This window comes from Hemiscyllium ocellatum, chromosome 20, assembly GCF_020745735.1.
Source record: "Hemiscyllium ocellatum isolate sHemOce1 chromosome 20, sHemOce1.pat.X.cur, whole genome shotgun sequence".
Classification (NCBI taxonomy): domain Eukaryota; kingdom Metazoa; phylum Chordata; class Chondrichthyes; order Orectolobiformes; family Hemiscylliidae; genus Hemiscyllium; species Hemiscyllium ocellatum.
Window position 1 is genome coordinate 9,319,574 of NC_083420.1, and position 21,491 is coordinate 9,341,064.

The 21,491-nt window shown below is 38.8% G+C and overlaps 1 protein-coding gene across 4 annotated transcripts in view; it reads left to right on the forward strand.

The window, feature by feature from the left end:
• Nucleotides 1–21,056, forward strand: part of LOC132825337 (ubinuclein-1-like) — an 82,506-nt gene extending 61,450 nt beyond the window's left edge. For 3 of the 4 annotated variants that reach the window (XM_060840484.1, XM_060840485.1, XM_060840487.1), the window contains 7 exons: nt 405–548; nt 2,412–2,462; nt 3,659–3,701; nt 4,888–6,120; nt 10,777–11,047; nt 17,768–17,857; nt 19,051–21,056. In XM_060840484.1, coding sequence (XP_060696467.1) covers nt 405–548; nt 2,412–2,462; nt 3,659–3,701; nt 4,888–6,120; nt 10,777–11,047; nt 17,768–17,857; nt 19,051–19,103 — 1,885 coding nt within the window. In that variant the 3' untranslated portion in view covers nt 19,104–21,056. The remainder of the gene's footprint in view (nt 1–404; nt 549–2,411; nt 2,463–3,658; nt 3,702–4,887; nt 6,121–10,776; nt 11,048–17,767; nt 17,858–19,050) is intronic. The other variant, XM_060840486.1, reaches the window with a different exon arrangement.
• Nucleotides 21,057–21,491: the final 435 nt, after the last annotated feature.

Sequence of the window (21,491 nt, forward strand, 5' to 3'; positions counted from 1 at the left end):
TACTCTTTTACGGACTCTTTTTTTTGAGCCATCTGTACCTGAATAAATCACCTTCATGTTGTAAATAGAAGCTGATATTTCGAGCAACTTCCTTTTCGTGGACACTCAGATTTTATGCAAGCAAGTAGAATGAAAGTGTTCATGTAATTTAGTTAGATTTTTCAAGCATGTAAATATGCCTTTGAATGAAATTTAGCACCAAGTTAGCTGTGTTGCTTGTGCAGTGTCTTCAGCCTCAAATAAATGGGGCATTTCTATGCATGGATCAGAAATTGGCATTTCATTTTCACTTGGATCACAAATCCTGAGAAAGTAGAACATGATAGATTTTCTCTTGGCCCTTTTTGAATAGCAACATATTGTGTCACTATCTCTTTACATTTGTTTTTTATGTTGTGCTACAGGGAGCTGCTGTGCAGTGTGGTGAGGACTAAGATGGCTTGCTGTGAGCAGGAGAGAAACAAGTCCCAATCTGCAGAGGACTACCTAAAGGCTTTTCTTGAATCTGAAGTCAAACCACTTTGGCCAAAAGGATGGATGCAAGCAAGGTACAATAAAGACAAAGGACGGTAAACAATACATTTCAAGTGGAATTAGGTGACACTACATAAAGAGCTGTGAAATGGACATCCTGTAAAGAATAGTGAATAAGCATTCGTAAGAAAGGTTGTACCTTCCCTGTGAGCTGGAGCCTGCAGAGGTAAAGTAGGACAACTGTGTCTGCTCAGACTATCCTGCTCTTCCTCTGATTCAAGACAGTCCTTTTCTTGAACAGGACCTGGAAAGTAAAGAGATAAGCAGTGGTTGACAGTTTATAGCAAGGCTAACAGAGAGATGAGTGTCAGCTTAAAGTGGAGTAGCTTTGTCAGTATATATACAAATTGGGAGAAACTGTAACAAAAAGATGTGAAGATAGCCAGGCACCAATAGCCTCAACCAGGGTAATGTTTCTGACTTGCAACTCATCCATGGTAGATTATCATGAGGCCACAAATAAATGGTTTTTGTATTCCTGTCAGTTTCTGGTGCTTTTTTTATGTTCCAATTTGCTTTCAAAGTTAAGATGTGTTCTGGGCTGATGAGAGATTGTGAAGGTTGAATTGTTAATGATGTGTGAACAAAGGCACCAGTTTGAGGAAGTTTGGGGAAGATGGTAACATAGGATCATTATAGCAGCTGAAAGAGAGTGAAATATACTGTGTGTAATTGTAACATTGCAATTAAGAGAAAGCCCAAATTGAAACGTTTACATGAATGTTGGAAAAAAGGGGGAAACAATATAATTAACTGAGTAGCATGCTTGAAAAATTGGCATTGGCACTATGCTCAAATGGACATCTTTTTATGCTGTTGCATTCTAAGGCTCCTGGAAAAGAGCATAGTAAAAGAGGTGTCAGTCTCAAACCATAGTTTTGCTGTGCTCCTTAATTTTTTTTACATATACAATCGCAACCAGATCTTGGGTACAGCGGTCCTAGATTTCATCTGCACTGTGGGGTGTAACTTGGTTCGCACACATGCCCTCAGGAGGATATAACTGCTGCTATCCCAGGATCAACATCACTGCGGTGTAAGGAAATTAAGTCCTTGCTCCAGGGTCTCTGTTTAACATTTTTGACTGTGTAATGGGAAGGGTTGAGATGGTTGCATGCACAAAATCCTAAGGTGCCTGCATTACTGCTACTCAAATTTGTCTACTAAAATTATACACAAACCTAAAAGGAAAACAATGTTAAAGCTTTAATGATTCGAAATATAAGAAATATTAGCTCCATTAAGTGCGTCTCCCTGATATTGGTGTTCACTGCGAAGAAGTGCACTGCAGATAAATGTTTCATTCTGAGCAAAATGTTCTGGAAATACTCAACCGATCAGAGTGCATCTGAAAGATCAAAGTTAATGTCTTCGGGTTGATTTCCAGCATCTGCGGTACTTTACTAATGAGCAGTATTTAAACATGATTGCACCATCTGTGCTGTTCTACAGCCTCCAGCTTACTCTGTGGCATTAGGTTTGCCTAATATTCATAAGGAGCTAAGATTTTAGCTCCAAAATGACTTGCAAATCAATTGTGATGCATAAGTACGACAATGCAAAATGTTTCATAAAATGAGATTGCAGGTAAATCTGAGGCTAAAAGTTATGCTGGTGATGTTATAATGCCATGGGATTAATAACGATTTAGCTGCAACTCCCTTTCTTTTGCTGCCTTATCCACTGATGCTTACCAACATCTTTAGTGTGCATGCTTTCACCTGGAAAATACTTTAAGCAATTTCTGACGGTTGTAGCATCACTGGGATTTCATACTAAATTGTGGCAAGTTGTTGAAAAAAGAGAGTTTTGCAGTTTGTATGGTATGAAAGCAAGGAAGAAAAGAACATACTTTTGGATTTATTTTTCCTCAACAGAACACTATTCAAAGAGAGCAGGAAGGTACATGCTCATGTCACCTCAATACCGTGAGTATATGCATCTTCACTGTTCCTGTGCATTTACTGTGCTTTGGTTTTTCCCAATGCAAGCTACTTTGATAATGTATTAACTAACCCTAGCAGTAAAACCTCATTCTTGTAATTAATTAAAAATGCAGAAAATTAAAATTTATGGCATTAGTTAATTGTCTGTGTGGTAATTTATTGGACTGCCTTACTTGTTCTTTATTGAACCTGCCTGATTTCACTGGATTACCACATACAGTGAAAACCAAAACCACTCTGTGCTAAATATTGCAATGACACATTATTGTGGAAAATGTCCATGTTCACCCATTTGACATGTCTGATCATCTCCTCCTAACGTTGCTTAGTGCAGCACAGGGAACCATACATAACTTGGGATAAAGAACTCTAACCTTTTTGGCTGTCATTCTGGTATTTCAATTTTTTCTCTCGCCCTCTTCCTTCTCTCTTTTATGAAACCACTATCCTTGGCATTTTTACATTCTTCCTGACCTCAAACCTGTTGTACAATTCGCCTTCCAAGATTTCTCCAACGCTTTGGAGGCAATTTGGCAAAGATTCCCAATGGATTGGTTCCTGGGATGAGAGGGTAGTTCTCTTAATGCAACACCAAAAAAATTGGGCCTAGTTTAGACGAATAATTGGTAATATAATTGAAGCACATACAAGATTCTTGAATGGTTTTGATATGCAAGCTGCTGACAGTTTGTTTCCATTGGCGGGGAACAGGTTCAACATAAGGGGTTGATCACCTACCATTGAGATGGGAGGAAATTTTTCACTAGACGGTGAATTCTTAGAATTTTGTATAATGCACATTTGTGGATGCTCAATCGTTAAGTGTGTTTGAGGCAGCAATAGGTATCTGGTCTTTAATGGAGTTGAGGGATAGGGGAACAGGTGTAAAAGTGGAACCCAGGTGAAAGATCCTCCATGATCATCTTGAATGAATGAAGCAGGCTGGGTGGGCCAAATTATACTTCACCGATTTCCTTTTCTATTTATGATTTAACTTCTTTCCCTCCCTCACTGTCCCATTCATTTAGCATCATTGCAGTACTGAAAAGTTTTTAATAATTATCTGTAACTTAGTATTGTTCTGTGTGAAGTTGGTAGTTGCATTTGGAATTGAATTTCTGAAGTGCTAGATAACTGTATATCGATAACAAACTAACACTGGTTGCACTTTAATTTAGAACGAAGAAGAAAGTCATTGCTGCCCCAAAGACTAAAGTTAAGGTAAGTGCACAGCATTGTTGTTGGCATGAGATACACATTTGAAAAATATCAAAAATTCTCACAGTTGACTTTTTAAACCCCAAATGCTGGAATTTTGTTTTGCAGTGATGGTGCTTAGATTAATGGTTGGCTAAACTTCAACAGTTTAAGTGTGTTGAATTTAATTTACTGCATTTCACACCAATAAACAAGATAGCTAAATCATATAGAAGTGAACCTGTTCCATTTTGTATCTAAGCTTGAAGAACTTCATTGTAGCCCCATATATGGAAATGGTTTTCTGTGCATTCTTATACTTGCTTTGGTAAACACACTAAAATCTCAATGAATGTGATAATTTAGAAAGTACTTCAGAAGTATTAAATAAGTGCAGTTATGTTGTTGACTGAAGTTACAGAATCCCATAATGGTGGAATTCACTGTTTGGTGCATCCATTTTGACATTTTTCATGTAAGGGTTTTGCTTTGTGAACTCAATGCACAGAGCATTAAGGCACTTTCAAAACAAACATTAACCATTGCCATACATCCAAAAGCCTGATTTAAAAAGTGCCAGTTTAATAGAGAGGAAGTCATAAACAGGAGAGTGCAGGTGAGTGGTTGCGGCAAATCCAGAATTGGTAGTCAATTTGTGGGATTGACATGATTTTAGTCGAAATAATAGTGCCCTTTCCTAGCGGCATTCTAGGGTGGGGAAACTCTAAATAATTATCAAGAAATGTTATAAAGAGTTATAGTAGAACCATAATTTTTGATTCCACTTTTAGTGCCCTGAACAGTTCAACTGGGGAAATGGAAGTACAAAGTACCCTTTATACTGATGGTTATTACTTTATTCTACTGATGTGACATTATAAAGGAGATTGTTATAATTATAAAAAAATATAAATTGTTCGGTAATTTCAATTAATTTTTAGAGCAGTTTTGCCCAGATACAAGATGTTAGTTATTACTCTACCATACACACAATCCAAACTAAACTTGAAATAATCAGACTTTTTTCACACAGTGAAATGTCTGATCTGTGTAGCAAATGAAATTTTATCAGCTCCATTTTGCAAATCAATGCAACTTAAAGGTAGTAGTGAAAAGAAAAATTGTTTTGTCAAGAGGTGTGAAAGGATGAGGATTGCAGCATAAATCTGACTTTCAGAGAGTTCAACATCATAATTTCCTTCTTTTACAGGATCAAATGCACAAGACTGAACGTAAATTACAACAGACAAGTATTCCAATTCATTGCAGTAATGCTGCATCCCTGATACAGGGATCATGCACTCCACCTGTCACCCCATTAAATGTGCCTGTTTCCTCCACTGCTGGTCAGAGCTCCAGTAATACGACAACGCCTCAGTCTTTCAGTTTAGACGATTCCCTTGATGAGGATCTACCCAACAACCAGCCTTCTCTGGAGGAGGTGTCTGTTGCTTTAGCTGCTCTCAATGATGCTGCTGGAGGCAACAAGAACTTCAGTTCTTTAGTATCAAATTCATTGAGTGACAAAATAATGGTGGCAGCATCATCAGAAGAAAAGAAGCATGTACAAAAAGTTCCAACTCTGTCTTCTGCTCCATCAGCTGCTGCTCAGTCGCATTCACCTCTCAATCTCCTGGCGGAACAGGCACTAGCTTTGGGACAATTGTCTCAGGAAAGGACTTCAGAAAACACCACTAGTCTTATCACTGCCTTTAAAAATCATTCTTCTGCAAACAGCAAAGGTTTCACAGAGACTCTCCAAAACAAGTCGAAGCACCTTGGTATGCACCGTACATCGCAGTCCCAAGGTCAAAACCAAGTGTCAACGCAGGCTACAAAACAGTACCATCAGACCACCTCCCACCAGAAAGGCTTCATATCATCGCCATCGTTTAGCATAAGTAAACTGCAGAGCAGTTCGCAGACTAAAGCTAGTAGTCAATTGCAGCAACGGCCATTAATTCAGCATCTAAAAACCTCAAAGACTCAGAACTTCCATTCTGTTTCCTCCTCTTTAGCAAGTATTATACAGACTTCTCCTAGTCCTCAAAGAACACCTGTCACTTCAGTCAGTTGTACAGCAAAGCATATCAACTCTCAGAGCTCTGCAAATCAGACCTTCAAGTCTCCAATGACTGTTGTCACAACAAGTAAACATTCTACTCCTTCCAGTAACCCAATTCAAAACATCTCAAATGTTCAAACCTCTGTGTCCAGTAGTACTCAATTGAATAGACAGTCTCCTTCTCCAGGACAAACGTTAAATCGGCAGTCGCCGAATATAAATGTAAAGAAGCCTTCCATTTCTCAGAAACTGACTCTGGTTGCCCCTCCGGGTGGCAGTAATGGAGATTCCAGTAGTGGGACACAGGGTGTTGCTAAACTGCTAACTTCTTCTCTTAAATCTTCTGTTAATAGTTCCACAGCTACAGGAGGAATGCTGGTGAGTGTAAACAGAAATGTACGGATTTAGTTTTAAAATATGCATAATTTTAATAACGACTGAAAAGAAGTTTAAAGCTACAAGTTAATGTATTGATTGAATTTTAATTGTATTGTTGCTTTTGAAGACTCTGTTGGTTTTCTAAGTTATTTCATGACACCAACATAGCTTCTTTTTCTCATTAAGCTCTGTTTCTTGTTCACAATTGGTTATTTTGTGCATTAGAATATTACAAAATCTGACCACAAAGTATATTTATTTCTGTGAAATCTTTATGTATTTTGGGAAACCAAAGAGTGGGCACTAATTTGTTGTTTTAATCTTGTATGTTCTAACTTGCTGATATGCTTCTTGAATTCAAGTTCATCCTTTTAACCTATAAGATCCACCAAGTTTCCTGTAATACCATATTAATTTGAATGAAATTAACCTGTGGATCTGCAGAAGTTTGGTGTTTGCACTTGTTAACGTTTTGTCTGTTTGTTTTTGCCATTTAATGTCATTGCAATAGTTTTTTCAGTCATTTAATCATAATGCTGATTTGGGAAAACAAAACTATTTTGCATCACCTTTACTTAGTTCTCAAAGGTATAACACACACATCACACTGAGTTTGGTATTAATGTTTCTACTCCACTTCGAGTTTCTCATTTTTATTTTAAAATTGCTTTGTGAGGTCACTCCTCCCTATCTTTACCGATCTGCATTGCTCTTACTCTGGGCTTGTGCACATTTTCAATTTTAATTGCCACACCATTGATGGTTTCAGGAAAAACTGAGGATTGCTGATGCTGGAGATTAGAGTCGAGAGTGTGGTGCTGGAAAAGCACAGCAGGTCAGGTACCATCCAAGGAGCAGGGGAATCAATGTTTCAGGCATAAGCCCATCATCAGGAATAGGACTTGAGCCAAGGGGCTGAGAGATAAATGGGAGTGGAGTGGGGCTGGGGGGGTGGGGAAGGTAGCTGAGATTGCGATAGGTAGATGTAGCTAAGGGAGAAGGTTGGAGAGGAGGGTGGAGTGGATAGATGTGAAAGGTGATGGACAGGTCAGGAGAGTGTGCTGAGTTGGAGGCTTGAGACTGGGATAATGTGGGGGGAGGGGAAATTAGGAAACTGTTGAAATCCACATTGATCTCCGTGTGGTTGCAGGGTCCCAAGGAACATCTCTGGAACACCTGCACATGATAAAATTATGCTACCCCACGAGTGAACACTTCGACGACTCCTCCCACTCAGTCAAGGACTGCTGCCTCCATCACTAAACCCTTACCAACCGGCGCCTGGACGAGGAACACCTCATATTCCATCTTGGGACCCTGCAATCACACTGGATAAATGTGGATTTCAACAGTTTTCTCCTTTCCCCCTCCCTCCACATTATCCCAGTCTCAAGCCTCCAACTCTGCACAGACCTCCTGACTTGTCCATAGTCTTTCCCATCTATCCGTTCTGCCTTCCTCTCCGACCTATCACAATCTCAGCTACCTTCCTCAGCCCCCAGGCCCACAAGCCTCGTTCCCGATGAAGGGCTTATGCCCAAAAATTTGATTCTCCTGCTCCTTGGGTGCTGCCTGACCTGCAATGCTTTTCCAGCACCACACTCATTGATGGATTTACCTTCAACTGATAGAAGCTGTGGAATTTATTCAATGCTGTGCAAATGTTTGTTCTATCTGGCTGAGGCCCATGTGCATGTTTAGGATTTATATCCTGTGTGAGTAATAAATTAGCTGAGGCGTAAAATGTTGTTGAACATAACTCACCTTAAAAATACATAAAATGTGGTTGACTGTAGTGGTTTTAAGGGAAAGGCAGTCTGTATTTTTCTGGTTGTTCTTGCATTTCCCAATGAAAAATTAAAATACCCTCCAAGTTTTGTGGTGTTTTACAAATGCTGCTCAAAACACTTCACATGAGTATTCCCTAAATAATGTATGGATAAATGACGACTGTGATCTAGATGTTGGGTTTAGTCTAAAAATGCTTGCTTTCATTTTCAATTTTCTTTTCAACCCTTTTGTTTTCAAGATATGGTCATCACTGACAAGTGATTTCTTGATGATCCCAGTTTTTCTAAACTTAGCGCTGTTAGGTTTTTGTTTTGAATAGTGGTTATGAAAATAAGGAACTTTTTAAGACGGAGAGTATTGAACTTTGTCAAGTGAACCAGACTGTCATCCATGGGTTTGCAGTTTTCTTCCCTGAAGGGTGGTAATGACCTAGACTGGTTTGTACAACAGTTAATCACCTTTCATGGTACACTTTTTAAGACTTAAAGTGAAGACCCTTTGAGTTTGGGAAAGATTGCAATGTTCTAGAAATCCTGCTTCTGATAATTAAGGTTCCCCTAGCTTCCCGGCTAAAAACTTCTCTCCTCTGGAACCAGTAACTTTGTTAAATACATAAGGTTTAGAAGCAGAATTAGGCCCATTGAGACTGCTCCGCTGTTTGATCATGGCTGATATGCTCCTCATCCCTATTTTCCTGCCTTCTCCCCATAACCCTTCCATCCATTTCCAATTAAAAATCTGTCTTAACTCCTTAAACTCTGCCTCAGCATTCATCACACTTTGGCGTAGTGTATTTCACAGATTCTCTCAACCCTTTGGGAGAAGTAGTTTCTGCTCAACTCTTAACTTTTGCTACCTCTTTCCTAGAATGCCCCACAAGAGGAAGCATCTGCTCCATGTTTATTTTATCCACACCTTTTATCATCTTGAGCACCTCCATTTGATCTCCTCTCCATTATTCTAAATTATAGAGAGTATCGTCCTAAACTCTTCAATCTTTCTGCATATGACAAACCACTCATGTCTGGGATCCATCTAGTGAATCTCTGCTGAACTGCTTCCAATGCCACTACATCTTTCCTCAAATGAGGGGACCAAAATTGTGCGCAGTACTCCAGGTATGGTCTCACCAATGCCTTGTTTTAGTTCCAACAATTCCTTACCTTTATATTCTATTCCTTTAGTTATAAAAGCCAACATTCCATTCACTTTATTATCTGCTGTACCTGCATGCTAGTTTTCTGTGATTCATGAACAAAGGCACTCAGATCCCTCCGCACCGGAGCACCCTGAAATCTCTCCCCATTTAGATAATAGGTCGCCTTCCCATTTGTTTTGACAAAAATGCATCAAATATAGGTAAAACTATTATTGTGAAGACTGAACTCATTGCCTTCAATCTCTGCCCCAATCTGTCTTTCACAGCTACCAATTCCATCCCTCGCTCATGAAACAGTCCGAGATTAAGACAATTATTTTTTCACAACATTGGTATCATATTTAATCCTGAGACAAAATTCAGCCTTTGATTCATATAATTATTAGGAGCAGCCCTTTAAACCTCCACAACACTACCTCAGCCTCAGCGCTTCTGCTGCTAAAATCTGCAACTATTTTTGTACATATTGGAGGGATCTCCTGACTACTGCCCCCTTTCTATCTTCTATAAACTTAAGGTCATTCAAACCTTTGCCCATCTCTGAACTGTCAGCAAGTCTTGACTGTGATTGCTGACTGATATTGACACCTAGTTTTCAACTTCCTCTGTAGCTTACATATTCTTAGCTTTCTCTCTAATCTCCTCCAACCCTACAGCCTTCCCTATTATTACATTTCTTTAATTCTGATCTCATGTATTTACAGTTATTAATGCTCCACAATTTGTGGGCAGTGCTTTTCAATTGCCTAAGCATTAGGATCTGGAGTTCGCTCCCTCCCTTGTCCTCATCACCTCGCTAAGATTCCTACAGGGATCAATGCTGGGGTCACAATTATGTACAGTATATATTAGATTGGTTTGGGTAAGGGAAATGAACGTACTATTGCCAAGTTTGCAGGTGATGCAAAAGTAGGTGAGAAAACAACAATCTGCAGACAAAACCAAGATAAGTTAAGCAAGTGAGTAAACATTTGATAGATTACAATACAGAGGAACTGTGCTTATCTGAACGAGATGGGCGACAATATTTCGTTCAGATAATTGTTTATTCAGTTAATTGATTCAATACCCCTCTGGGGCTCGGAGTTTTCCGAAATTTCCTTTTTCCTTGCTCTGCCTGCCATGCTCCTCCCTCTCTGTCTCGGGGTTTGTTTCTGAGCAGACACACGCTTGTCTGCTCAGGGGATAGCACACTCACGCGCAGCCCCACAAGCGCACACCCAGTCTCGCACACAACTTGTTGACAAGTTCCGTCTTTGCCCTATACAGGACAATGTTGGAGCGATTATCTGGGGAAGGGGGGTTTTGGGTGCACCCTTGTGTAGAATTCCAGTGCCAGTGTGGGAGAGAGCGAGAGGGTTTCTGTCCGCAGATGCTGCCAAACTTGCTGAACTTTTCCAGCAATTTCTGTTGTTGTTTATAGGTGAACAGTTTAATGACCTTATGACAGCACTATCTCTCCATCTAACTGACCTTTAATGTGGCTCTTTGCTTTATAAACCGAATAACTGCTGTCAAAAGGTCTTCAATACTAACAAGAAATACATTTACTTAATTACTTAAAATATAAAAGTGTCAACCAGCAATGGTGCTATCACACTACTTTCAAACTAGCAAATAGTGGTATGTGATCCAGATTATGTGCCAATTAAATTTTTAAGTACTGACTTAAAATTGTCATTTATGTTGATATTTTCTGTCTTTAGTCTCTACAGGCTACCACAGGAGGAGCCTTGCTTGCCAGCTCTCCGTCTTTGAGTCTTCTGTCACCTTCCTTTAATACAGCAAACCAGAAAATAACTTCAGCAACCCTGAGCCAAGCTTCACTTGGAATGATGCCAGGCATTGTTCCTATGCACTTTACTTTTCCTACGGTTTTAACTTTAGGCTCAGACTCGACACCAAAATCTGCTGTATCAACAGATGCAATAGTCACGGGACCTGCCCCGGGCACATTCCACCATGGCCTTGCACATAGTAAGTTGTAAATTCTGGAGTGTTTGGAGAGTGAATCAAGAGTCACACTAGTTGTTGGAGATCACTTTGATCACAATTATTCAAGATCATTGACAAGAATAAGTGTAGAAGTATTATTTCCTTCAGCATTGCACAAGTTGAGAAATAATTATTCTGTTTAAAATTTGTTCATATTTCTTGTTTCGAGAATGTCTGTTGAAGGTAAGTGTTAATTATTTCACTTGAAAAAAGTGACTTATTTGAACTAGACCTATGCTAAAATGAAGTGTGCATTAATGATGTGCCATTGTTGATTCCTGTCCTTCAGTAACCCCTAGCCACTTTTCCCCAAAGAGACTGTCGGTATTAGCATACTCAAATCATTGACCAAATCCGTCTAGGTACAATTATTTGTTGTTTTAATATCTTCTGCTGAAGATACCTCAGCTTGCTTTATGGGCTTAAACCACCAGTTTATTTTCTACATTGACAGACTAGCATTAAATGAGCACAGACTTACCCCTCAGTAAAGGGCCAAATGACTATTGTCTCCACCTGAACCTAATTCTGTTCCCAAGCCACTGACTTCATCCATTCCTCTCCTTGATAACAGTCTGAAACTAAAGCAGGCTGTCAGCTATGACATCATATTTGACCCTAAGATGATCACCTGACCACCCAATTAAGACCTCTTATTTTCACGTTTGTAACATTGCCCAACTCCAATACCTCAGCTCACCTGCTGAAACCCTTCCAGGTTTTTGTTACCTCTAGACTTGACTGTGCAAACTCCCTTCTATAGCCAGCCTCTAACAATCAACCCTCTGTAAAGTGGAGGTCATCTGAAACACTACTGCTTGTATCTCATACCAAGTCCTGTACACCCATCACCCTGTTAAGTAACATACCCATTCTAAACTTCTCATCATTCGTTTGAAATCGCTGCATGGCCTTGCTCCTCTGTTTTTCTCTTGTCATCCAGCCCCACATCTCTACAATAATTGTGCTGCTCCAATTCTGGCCTTTTGAGCATCCCCAATTTGATTGTGCACTTGAATATATTCAGCTGCTTTGTTCATGTGATGGAAGTACTTTGCACACCCCTGTGATTGTCTTGGCGAAGATGGCGGTGAGCTGTCAAATTGAACTGTTGCAATTTGAGGCGGAAGGACCACCCACAGTGCTGTTAGGAAGTTCCACAATTCTGGTCCAGCAACAGTGAAGGAGTGATGATATAGTTCTATATGAGGATGGTGCATGAGGGGAACTTGCAGATGCTGGTGTTCCTGTACATTTACTGTCCTTGTTCTTCAAGGTTATAGATGTGGTACACACTGCTGCCACCTTATGTTCATAGTTAAAGGAATGAACCTGGCGAATGGGGTAACGATCACATAGGTTACTTTGTCCTGATGGACTGTTCAGTTGGAGCCATTGCTTTCAATCCTAGATGCATTTTTACAGATAGCAATAACTGCTTCATACTTGACTTTTTTAATTTTTTAGAAAAAGACATTCAGTCTTGTACTGAAAATAAAGTGGAGCTTGTTTGAGCAAGTTCGCTGTTTCCAAATGTGTGACACTCCTGCCTTTCAGGGCCATAGAATATTTCATCATTATCAGTGACCGATGATGAGCATCAAATAGTTATGTATGAATGACTTGTTGTCTCACATTTAGAGAGAGACAATGAAAAGTGGTCAGTCACCACATTCCAGCGCCATTTTGAGGTACAAAAGAATGAAAAGACAGTACTTCAATAAAATTCATCTTCATCAGCTGGGGTCCCCAAATTGATTCCAGATCTCTACTCTGTGCCTGCCACAGCTAGGAGTCCCTGCTGTACCATCACTGTAGCTAATGCCTTGCCACTAATTCCAGGAGTTCCCACTCCGATCACTGCCATACTGCTCCAGTTTCCCAACGTCAGGAAGGTGAAGGAAAGATGCAAAATAGAAAAAAACAAAAAGGAACAGGGAAAGAAAAGAATGCAGATGGGCCTATTGTGCCAGTGTCACCCTCATGAATAGCTTTGCCTGCTCTCCTCTCTGCACTTGAGTTAAAACTCTTTTGACGTTGTTGATTTTGCTTTACAACCTAGAAAAATCATGTGATCTATGATTAAAGATCTCTAACAACAATATTTCTTCATAATCTTTCAAAAGTGATTTTAAATTCTTAACCTACTTTCAGTTTACCTATAAAAACTTACCTATTAGCTAATGGATCTCTCAGTCTTACTGTCAGGTAAAATTTAGCTTAGGATATGGCTGTATTGTTTAGCTGCTAAATTGAACTCTATTGATCCCAGTATTTATTGTTATTGAAGGAGCGAGCTTCTAACTTGTTATTGATCAAAAGGAAATTGTAAGTGCTTGTAGATTTTTGGCAGATTAGAGGAGGACATGAGATACAATGTAAATTGCTTCTTGTTCTTTTAAAAAGATATTGTTTTGTACGGAGTATGTTTTGAAATGTGTTAAGACATTCTGATATGCAGTTTGCATGTTTTGTGACATTTTTCACACTTGGTCAGAAGTATGGGTACGTATTCCTTTAAGGTCACCAAGTTTAGTTGCTGTTTACTAAACTTTGGATCATGTCGAGGTCAATGAAGAGACTGTTTCTGCTAAGAGCCATTGGATGAGCTTGTGCAGAAATCATTTGAAACGCTAGATAACCTGACTCTGGAATGTTGTGCTCTTGAAAAGTTTCCGGATCTGAAAATCCATTGTTAATGAAAACAACCTCATAGGTAATGTCCGAGTTCAGGGGGCATGCATTTGATTTGGTGGGCATTTGACAAGTCAAAGAGTAAGTCAATCCCCCAGGTGAGGAGTTACCTTGTAACATTTTTAAAATCAAATTCCATTCCATCACTTATCTTTAGTCCAGTCATTCATTACTGTAATGATTCTGTCATGTGGCAACCATGTGGAAGGTCCTGATTTTGGAGTGTGTTTGGCTGCCCTCCTCTAACATTGTACATTTACACTATAGAGGAATGTTGGCCCGATTTGTTAGGCTCCTGTCACTGCCTGCTGCCACTCTCCCCACTGTTACAAAGTGGAAATGTGACTCTTATTTCCACAAGTAAATAGCTACTCAAAATTTAGCAAGAAATTATTATAGTAGCCACCGAGGGAGATTAATCTTGTCATATTAGTTGCTGTTAGGTGCATTTTCAAATTAGCAAAAATCACAACGATGAGCAACATATCAAATCTCACAACTAAGCTAAAATAAATAAAAGCAAAGCAGGTTTTTCACTTTTTCTCAAAAAACAAAAGAACTGCAAATGTAAATCTGGTGACCCTTCCTCAGAAGTGTTCTGAGGTCACCGAACCCGAAATGTTAACTTTGATTTCTTTTCACATATGCTGCCAGACCTGCTGAGCATTTCCAACAACTTCTGTCTTTGTTACAGGTTTTAGCTCGTTTTAATTTTTTGTCTCAATATAACTTTGAACATTAATGTTTTGTAGTTTTAAATCACACTGAATAAAAAACGAATTCATTCATAAACTGTCCTTAGTTATAGTATTAAATACAGTGAAAGTTATGGAGTAGCAAAACAATCTGAAAAATAAATCTTGACTAAATAAAGAAATATAGTCAACCATAAGACACAGGAGTAGGAGCAGAAGCAGGTCATTTGACCCATTGAGCCTGTTCTATCATTCAGTGAGCTCATGGTTGATCTGATCATCCTCAACTCCACTTTCCTTCCTTATTCCCTAATCCCTTGTTCCCCCTTAGTAAAACTTTGTCTGTCTTGGTTGTTTAGTATATTCAAGGCCAAGCCTGTATACCCCTTTACAGAAAAGAATCGATAGATTCACTACCCTCTGAGGGAAGAAATTCCTCTTCAAAAAGGTGACCCTTTTCAGATTGTACCCTCCAGTTCTAGGCTCTCCCACAAGAGGAAAGTCTCTCTGTATCTAACCTGTCAAGCCCCCATTGAATCTTGTATGTTTAGCTGCTAAGTTGAACTCTATTGATCCCAGTATTTATTGTTATTGAAGGAGCAAGCTTCTAACTTGTTATTGATCAAAAGGAAATTGTAAGTGCTTGTAGATTTTTCGCAGATTAGAGGACCTACTGAAACTCTTCAGAAGAATCCCTCTATGCCCAGGATCAACCTAGTAAGCATTTTCTGAGCTGTCTCCAACGCCAGTGTGTCATCTTTTCATAATGGAATTTTTAAAAATTCATAATATTCTGTGTGGTCTAACCAGTATCTTGCATAGTTTTAGCAAGACCTCTATTTTTATATTCCATTCCTTTTGGAGTGAAAGCCACTATCAGTTGCCTTCCCTCTCCCCTTGTGTGCTAGCATTTTGTGATTCATGCATGAGAACTAACAGCAGCTTTTTGTAGTCTTCCTCCATTTAAATAATACGTTGCTCTCTTCCTACCAAAATGCACAACTTCTCATTTTTCTCACATTATATTCCATCAGCTAAGCTTTTTGCCCACTCACTGAATCTGTCTTTATTCCTTGTAGACTGTCATCTTCACCAATTGCCTTGCCAACTGTTTTTGTATCAAAAAAACTTTCCTTCATCTAAATCACTTCTGTAAATAATTGTGGCCCCATCATTGATCTCTGTTGTGTTCCACTAGTTACAAGTTATCATTTTGAAAATTAGAACAGAGGGAGATGAGGGAACTAGCAGTTAGCCAATTTCCATCCATTCCCATTTTTTATTCCTAACGCACTGGCTTTGTGTAGCCACATGTGCAATACCTTATCGAATGCCTTTTGGTAATCCACATGTAATACACCTATTGGTTATCCTTTCTCTATCCTACCTATGACATTGTTTGAATTATTTATCAGGCTGCTATCCCCTTCATGAAGCCATGCTGACTCTGCTTGGTTATGCTGCAGTTACATCCTTTATAACAGGCTCTATTTTTTCCCCAATGACAGATATTTAGCTAACTAGCTTATCCAATGTCTCTATTTCTCTTTGAAAAGAGTGTTGCATTGGAATATCTTTTGAAATTTTCCAAAATCTAAGGATTCTTGGATCATGGCGTAAAATCTGGTGCTACAGTAAAGGGCTTCCTCTGATAAATGAGTTTAAATTCATGACTTCAATTTTAAACTTTCCTGTAACTTTTCATAATATTACATCTCTCCAGCACTTGGCTTTTTAAAAACATTTTTACAAGCAGAGGAGATACTTCATTGTTGTCTAGTGTTCTCAACAAGTAGTTTCACTATTGATGAATACATCATTTCTACATATTTCCAAAAGAACTTAGTTAGAATAGTTACTTGCATTACCTCAGAATTCCAAATTCATGTTTTATTTTGCATCTGTTGTAAATATCTATTCATTTGGTTGGCATTTACAAACATTAAATCCTCACTTATGACTAGCTGACTGCGTTGGCGAATGTCGAACAAAAATTCTAGTAAATATCAAGTGATTGCTGGAAATTATAAACATTCATTCCCTCGCCGCCACCAAGTAGAGGTAACAGAGCACACTATATACTTGATACAATTCACCAATTTGTCAAGTCATTTTCAACAGCACCTTTCTAGTCCATGACTTCTACCTCCAAAGGAGTGCTTGTGTGGAACGATATCTGCAAGTTTTCCTCTGAGCCCCACACCATTCCTCACTGTTGCAGTGTCAATATCCTCACTTTCTAACTGCACTGTTGGTGAACCTGCAACATGTGACTGCAGTAGTTCAAGAAAGCAGCTCACTGAACACCACCTCAGTGGTGGATAGGCACCAAATGCTGCCTTAGCCAGCGGCAACCACTGTAGATAACGTCAACTGTCTTTATAGTTATAGTATTGGCCCAGGGAATTCCATGAATTTAAATCCAGGGTTTCTTCAGGAGGATCAGATCTCTGAAAATTAATAAAAAGTAAAAGTAATTGAGAGTAGGTATGATGATCTTGAAGACTATGTTAATCTGTGCAGTTGTGATACTCTGAGCAAAAAGTAACTGTCTTATCAAATGTGGCAAAGAAATGCTTTATCATGAAGTTACTGTGTGTGGGGAGCTAAGAAGCTAAAATTGAATTAATTTACCTATTGCTCAATGTATTGAATGTTAACTGTGGCTCATTTGGAAGCACACTCGCCTCAAGTCAGAAGATTCTGGGTTCAAGTGCTACTCCAGAGAATTGACCACAACAATTTAGACTGGCATTTCAGTGCCAATTGAGGGCACACTCTACTGTTTCTTGGTTGTCATTTCCTGTGGTGTGGAAATGACATCACCAACCCAAACATTTAAATAGAAAACAGGAATTTTCAGCATTGCTTCGCACGAGGTCCACTGAAGATGTTACCTAGTAAGGTAATGAAACGTCTGGAAATGAACCTTTCAGCTCAGCGAGCAAACCTACATCCAAAACTTGTTGAACCGTTTGTTGTGGAAATGCAGTGGAGAACAATTGAGGAATAGTTTTAAATTATCATTGGGTGGTTTGTTTAATGATTGATGGGTTGGTTGTTCTTTTAAAGTTTCCCACCGTCTTTGTCTCTCAGCTGTCCCTTTGGCATTTAAACAGCCATTGATACGCTGTGCAATACTAATGGCATTTTCCAGCAAATGCCTTTCCCATCTTAAAAATCGGTGATTGTATTAATTGTTGCAGACAGTTGTACTGAAATAACTAAACGCTGATTTGCATGCTGTCATGTTCAAACCTGTGGCTTTCCACTCTCACCAATCAGCTCTTTTTTCTCTTTCTCCATCCTCTAGGTATTTTTGCTGGCTTACACACAACCCCTCACCATGCTGTGCAGCTTCCACATGCAGTTTTACCCACCCACATACAGCAGTCTCTTCAAGGTAATACAGCATGTCACTTGTATCTCTTCACATCTGCATAACCCATTAGGATACTAGATACATTTCTGTCATGCCTCACTTTTATTTTAGTGAAGGTAAATTTGTGTAAATTTTTGCCACTTTTGCCTTTTATTCTTGTATTATTTTCTTAATTCTACCCACAATCTGAATCTGGATGTTATGTGGCAAGGTGCAGGAAATTTTAAGGGACAAAATCTGGTTATTGAGTAATTATAATTACAATTTTAGTTTGTTTTGTGTTTTCTGGTATAGTTTGTAATTTTGTCTTCCCTTGAATTTTGATTTGGAGATGCTGGTGTTGGACTGAGGTGTACAAAGTTTAAAAATCACACAATTTAAATAGAATGCTTGAATTGAACCACTGAGTGACAAAATGAGGTAGTTTTAGAGGGACCCATCTCCCAAGCTGTAACGATGCAGGAACTGACTTTTAAGACTTGCAGATCTAATGAAGGTTGTTGTCCCAGACTTCATGTTAATTAATTTGCTCATTTTAGGGTTACATCATCTACAGCATTCACTCTTCAAACAAAACATGCATATACATATGTGCACATCAGTCCATATAGCTGATTAGGAAGGCATTATGTGGTTTGCAGAAATGACTGAGTAGCTTCAATAAAAACTAGGAATTGTAATTAACGCTGCCGGAAAAGTTGCTAAGCTCAGTTCTTGCTCTCATCTGTGAGAGCAGCACCAATACTTGTACAGTGCCAACTCAAATAGACATTTTAAAATCTACAATAGTTTGAATAAAATTTCTACAAAATCGATCCCTTCCCCAACAATTAAATGCATCTAAGAATGAACACCTCACTTCTGTGCTTGCTGTAAGATTGTTCGTGATGAGCTTGAGTTTTCTAGGTCTAGCTTCAACCAAACCACAACACATATTGTACTGCCTATTCATTAGAGTTGTAGGAAAGATGACTGGTACAACATATCTTACAGAAGTGGGGGTGCTTCTGAAATTTAGTTTAGATATTAGAAGAAACTGTGTTTGTTCAGCTTGCTCAAGACCAAATTCAGGTGGAACAACACATCTTTCAGCATCTGTATAAGGCCCAAATCCCCCCCCCCCCCTCAACTTTTTGTTTCTGTCTGTGTAGGATATCTTTTAATATTGATCAAAACTGATTTTTTTCCCCCCCCCACCTTTCTTCCAAATACAGATGGCAACAAAATCCACGGGGAAGCTTCCAGCATGCAGCGCAAAATGCAGTGAGCTCTGTCACAAAGCACAGTCAAAGCAAGCTAATGCTGTGGTGGTGTTGCAGCAAGATCAGAGGGAACAGCCGAGCTGCTGGGCTGAATGACCAACCTTGCAGTTGCTGTTGTTTACGGATTAATTGCACCCTTTTACTCCTGGGGGCAAGGACACTGGTTAAAACCTGCTGCGTACCTTTGAGACTGACAAATGTGAAGGGCTTGCTTCAGTGGCAAGAGTGCCAGGATGGCTAGGTGGATAGCTTGGAGGGCTTCAAGTTGGTCTTGTGTCTGCTTAGATTCAGAGCATACTGAAAAGTATCTTCCACTGAATGCCTATGCAAGAACACTTTTAATATTGACATGGTAGGTGGTGGTCATTAGAGCAAACTTTTATGCAGTGCATTCCAGAAATTTAAGGCAGCTAGAGTGTTTAGGTTTGTTTTCATATTCTGTTCTATCCATTAACAAATAATCCTGTGTTCAGAAATGGGCTTAATTAAAGCTTTTGCAATTTCTTCCGACAACAACTTGGAATGTGTACAGACGCAGCAGCATTATCTCAGACACAGGCAGGTGGTGGTGGGGATGGGCTTGTCTCTCTGACGCATGTTTTGTGGAGGTGGGGTGAATTCAAACAGATGCAGGATAAGAGGATAGAAATTATTTAGCTCTATTTGACACAGCCAAACTCTTTTTGGAGTTTTCTGTTTTTAAAAGATGTTCAAGTTCCAGTTAGTGTAGAGTTCTTCAGAGCACTATGCATTGGATGAATTAAAAAGAAAAAAAAATTAAGTTAAATTGCTATTTATTGCCTGTAATGGCGAATTATTTTCAAGGAAGATTTATACAGTGTAGTGTTCTGCTTCGCTGGTGCACTGTGAACAGGACCACAATTCCTGCGACACTGTTGTGACTTTACTGTGCTAATAGGAAAGATATATATCTAGCACAAGAGAATGTGGAATATAAAAACAAATCAGAACTGTGATGAGTTAATAAGTGATTCAAGGGAAAAGATGAATATCAAAGAATTTGCTTTGGGTATCAATATTAACCATCTCAGTTGCAACTTGGTAGCAACTAGTACTGATCAACTTGGTGTGGTGTCCAGCAGTAAACAGAAAGAAAGCCATTAATCTCAGTCATGTACTCTTACAGCTCCTTGAGTTATTGTGAACCCAGGAACAAAGGTACACTCATGACCTTTGGGTTTGGCCCCTGACAAGTATCATTTAGCTGTTTGTAATGATAACGATATGCAGTATTGTAAAAGATACTGACAGTAAGAGTAATACAATTGCAGTGCCTTTCCTTGTAGTAGAGAAGATGGGAAGTACGTGCTGAGATTTCATGTATTCTTGATCCCTGTACGACACTAACCTTACTATTTATATTTTTTAAAAAAAAAGGAAAATAAACTACAGGATTTGGGAAGTGATTTTTTTTTAAAAAGGAGAATTCACCTATGGTTCATAATTTGGCACAATCTCGTTGATTAATGAGAACCATGGCGGCAGAGAAGCCAAAGATTTTTTCATGCAAGATGAAGTAAGCTTGTGGAACATGGTCACGGGCAGATGGTTTGAAAGATTTTTTTTGACGTTTTTCACAAGATTTTTAAGCAAAATGACATTTCATTTCTGGAGTGCTCCAGTCATATTTGATACTAGAGTGACTCACAGGCATAATAAATGTTCTACAGAAACTCAGGACTTGAAAATTGCTGGATCTGATTTTGTGTTAATGAAGTTTAGCTCTACTTGAAATTGTATAATCATTCTCAAACTCTGTAAATTGTGATGTGCTAGTAAGTTCAATTTGTTTTAATTAAAATAGACATTATTTTGAATGATGGTGCTTCATTGTATATTGTTTTATTTGAGACTTGTGTATGTATTTGCTGCAGGACAAGGAGTTGGTTGTTTCTGTTGCACACAGATGTCAATAAACTAGAAAATTTTGGACAAAACTGGAGTCGATGCTTTTATCATTTTTCTAGAGAATACTTCTCGTTTGCATTATTTAAAGTTTATTTGAACAGTCTTTAAGAGCTTTAATATGTTTGCACCAGTCATTCTTTTAGCAATGTGTTTATCATCTCTGGTGCTTTTCTTTTTTTTTATAAAAAAGTACCAATTTTGTTGTAACGTTTTGTCTGTTTTTGCCAGAGTTATTGGAAATAATCTGGATTATACAATCCAAACCTGATGATTGAGTGGTAAATGAATTTTGACAAATTAGTTAGTTAAAAATAATTACTAGATCATGCAGAACGCCTGGATTAACTTTGAACAGAGGAACAGGAGTAGGTCACTCAGCTCCTTGAGCTTGTAACCACCATTCAGTGAGATCATTGGCTAGTCTGTGACCGACAGACTGATGGCCAAGTGGTATTATTGCTAGA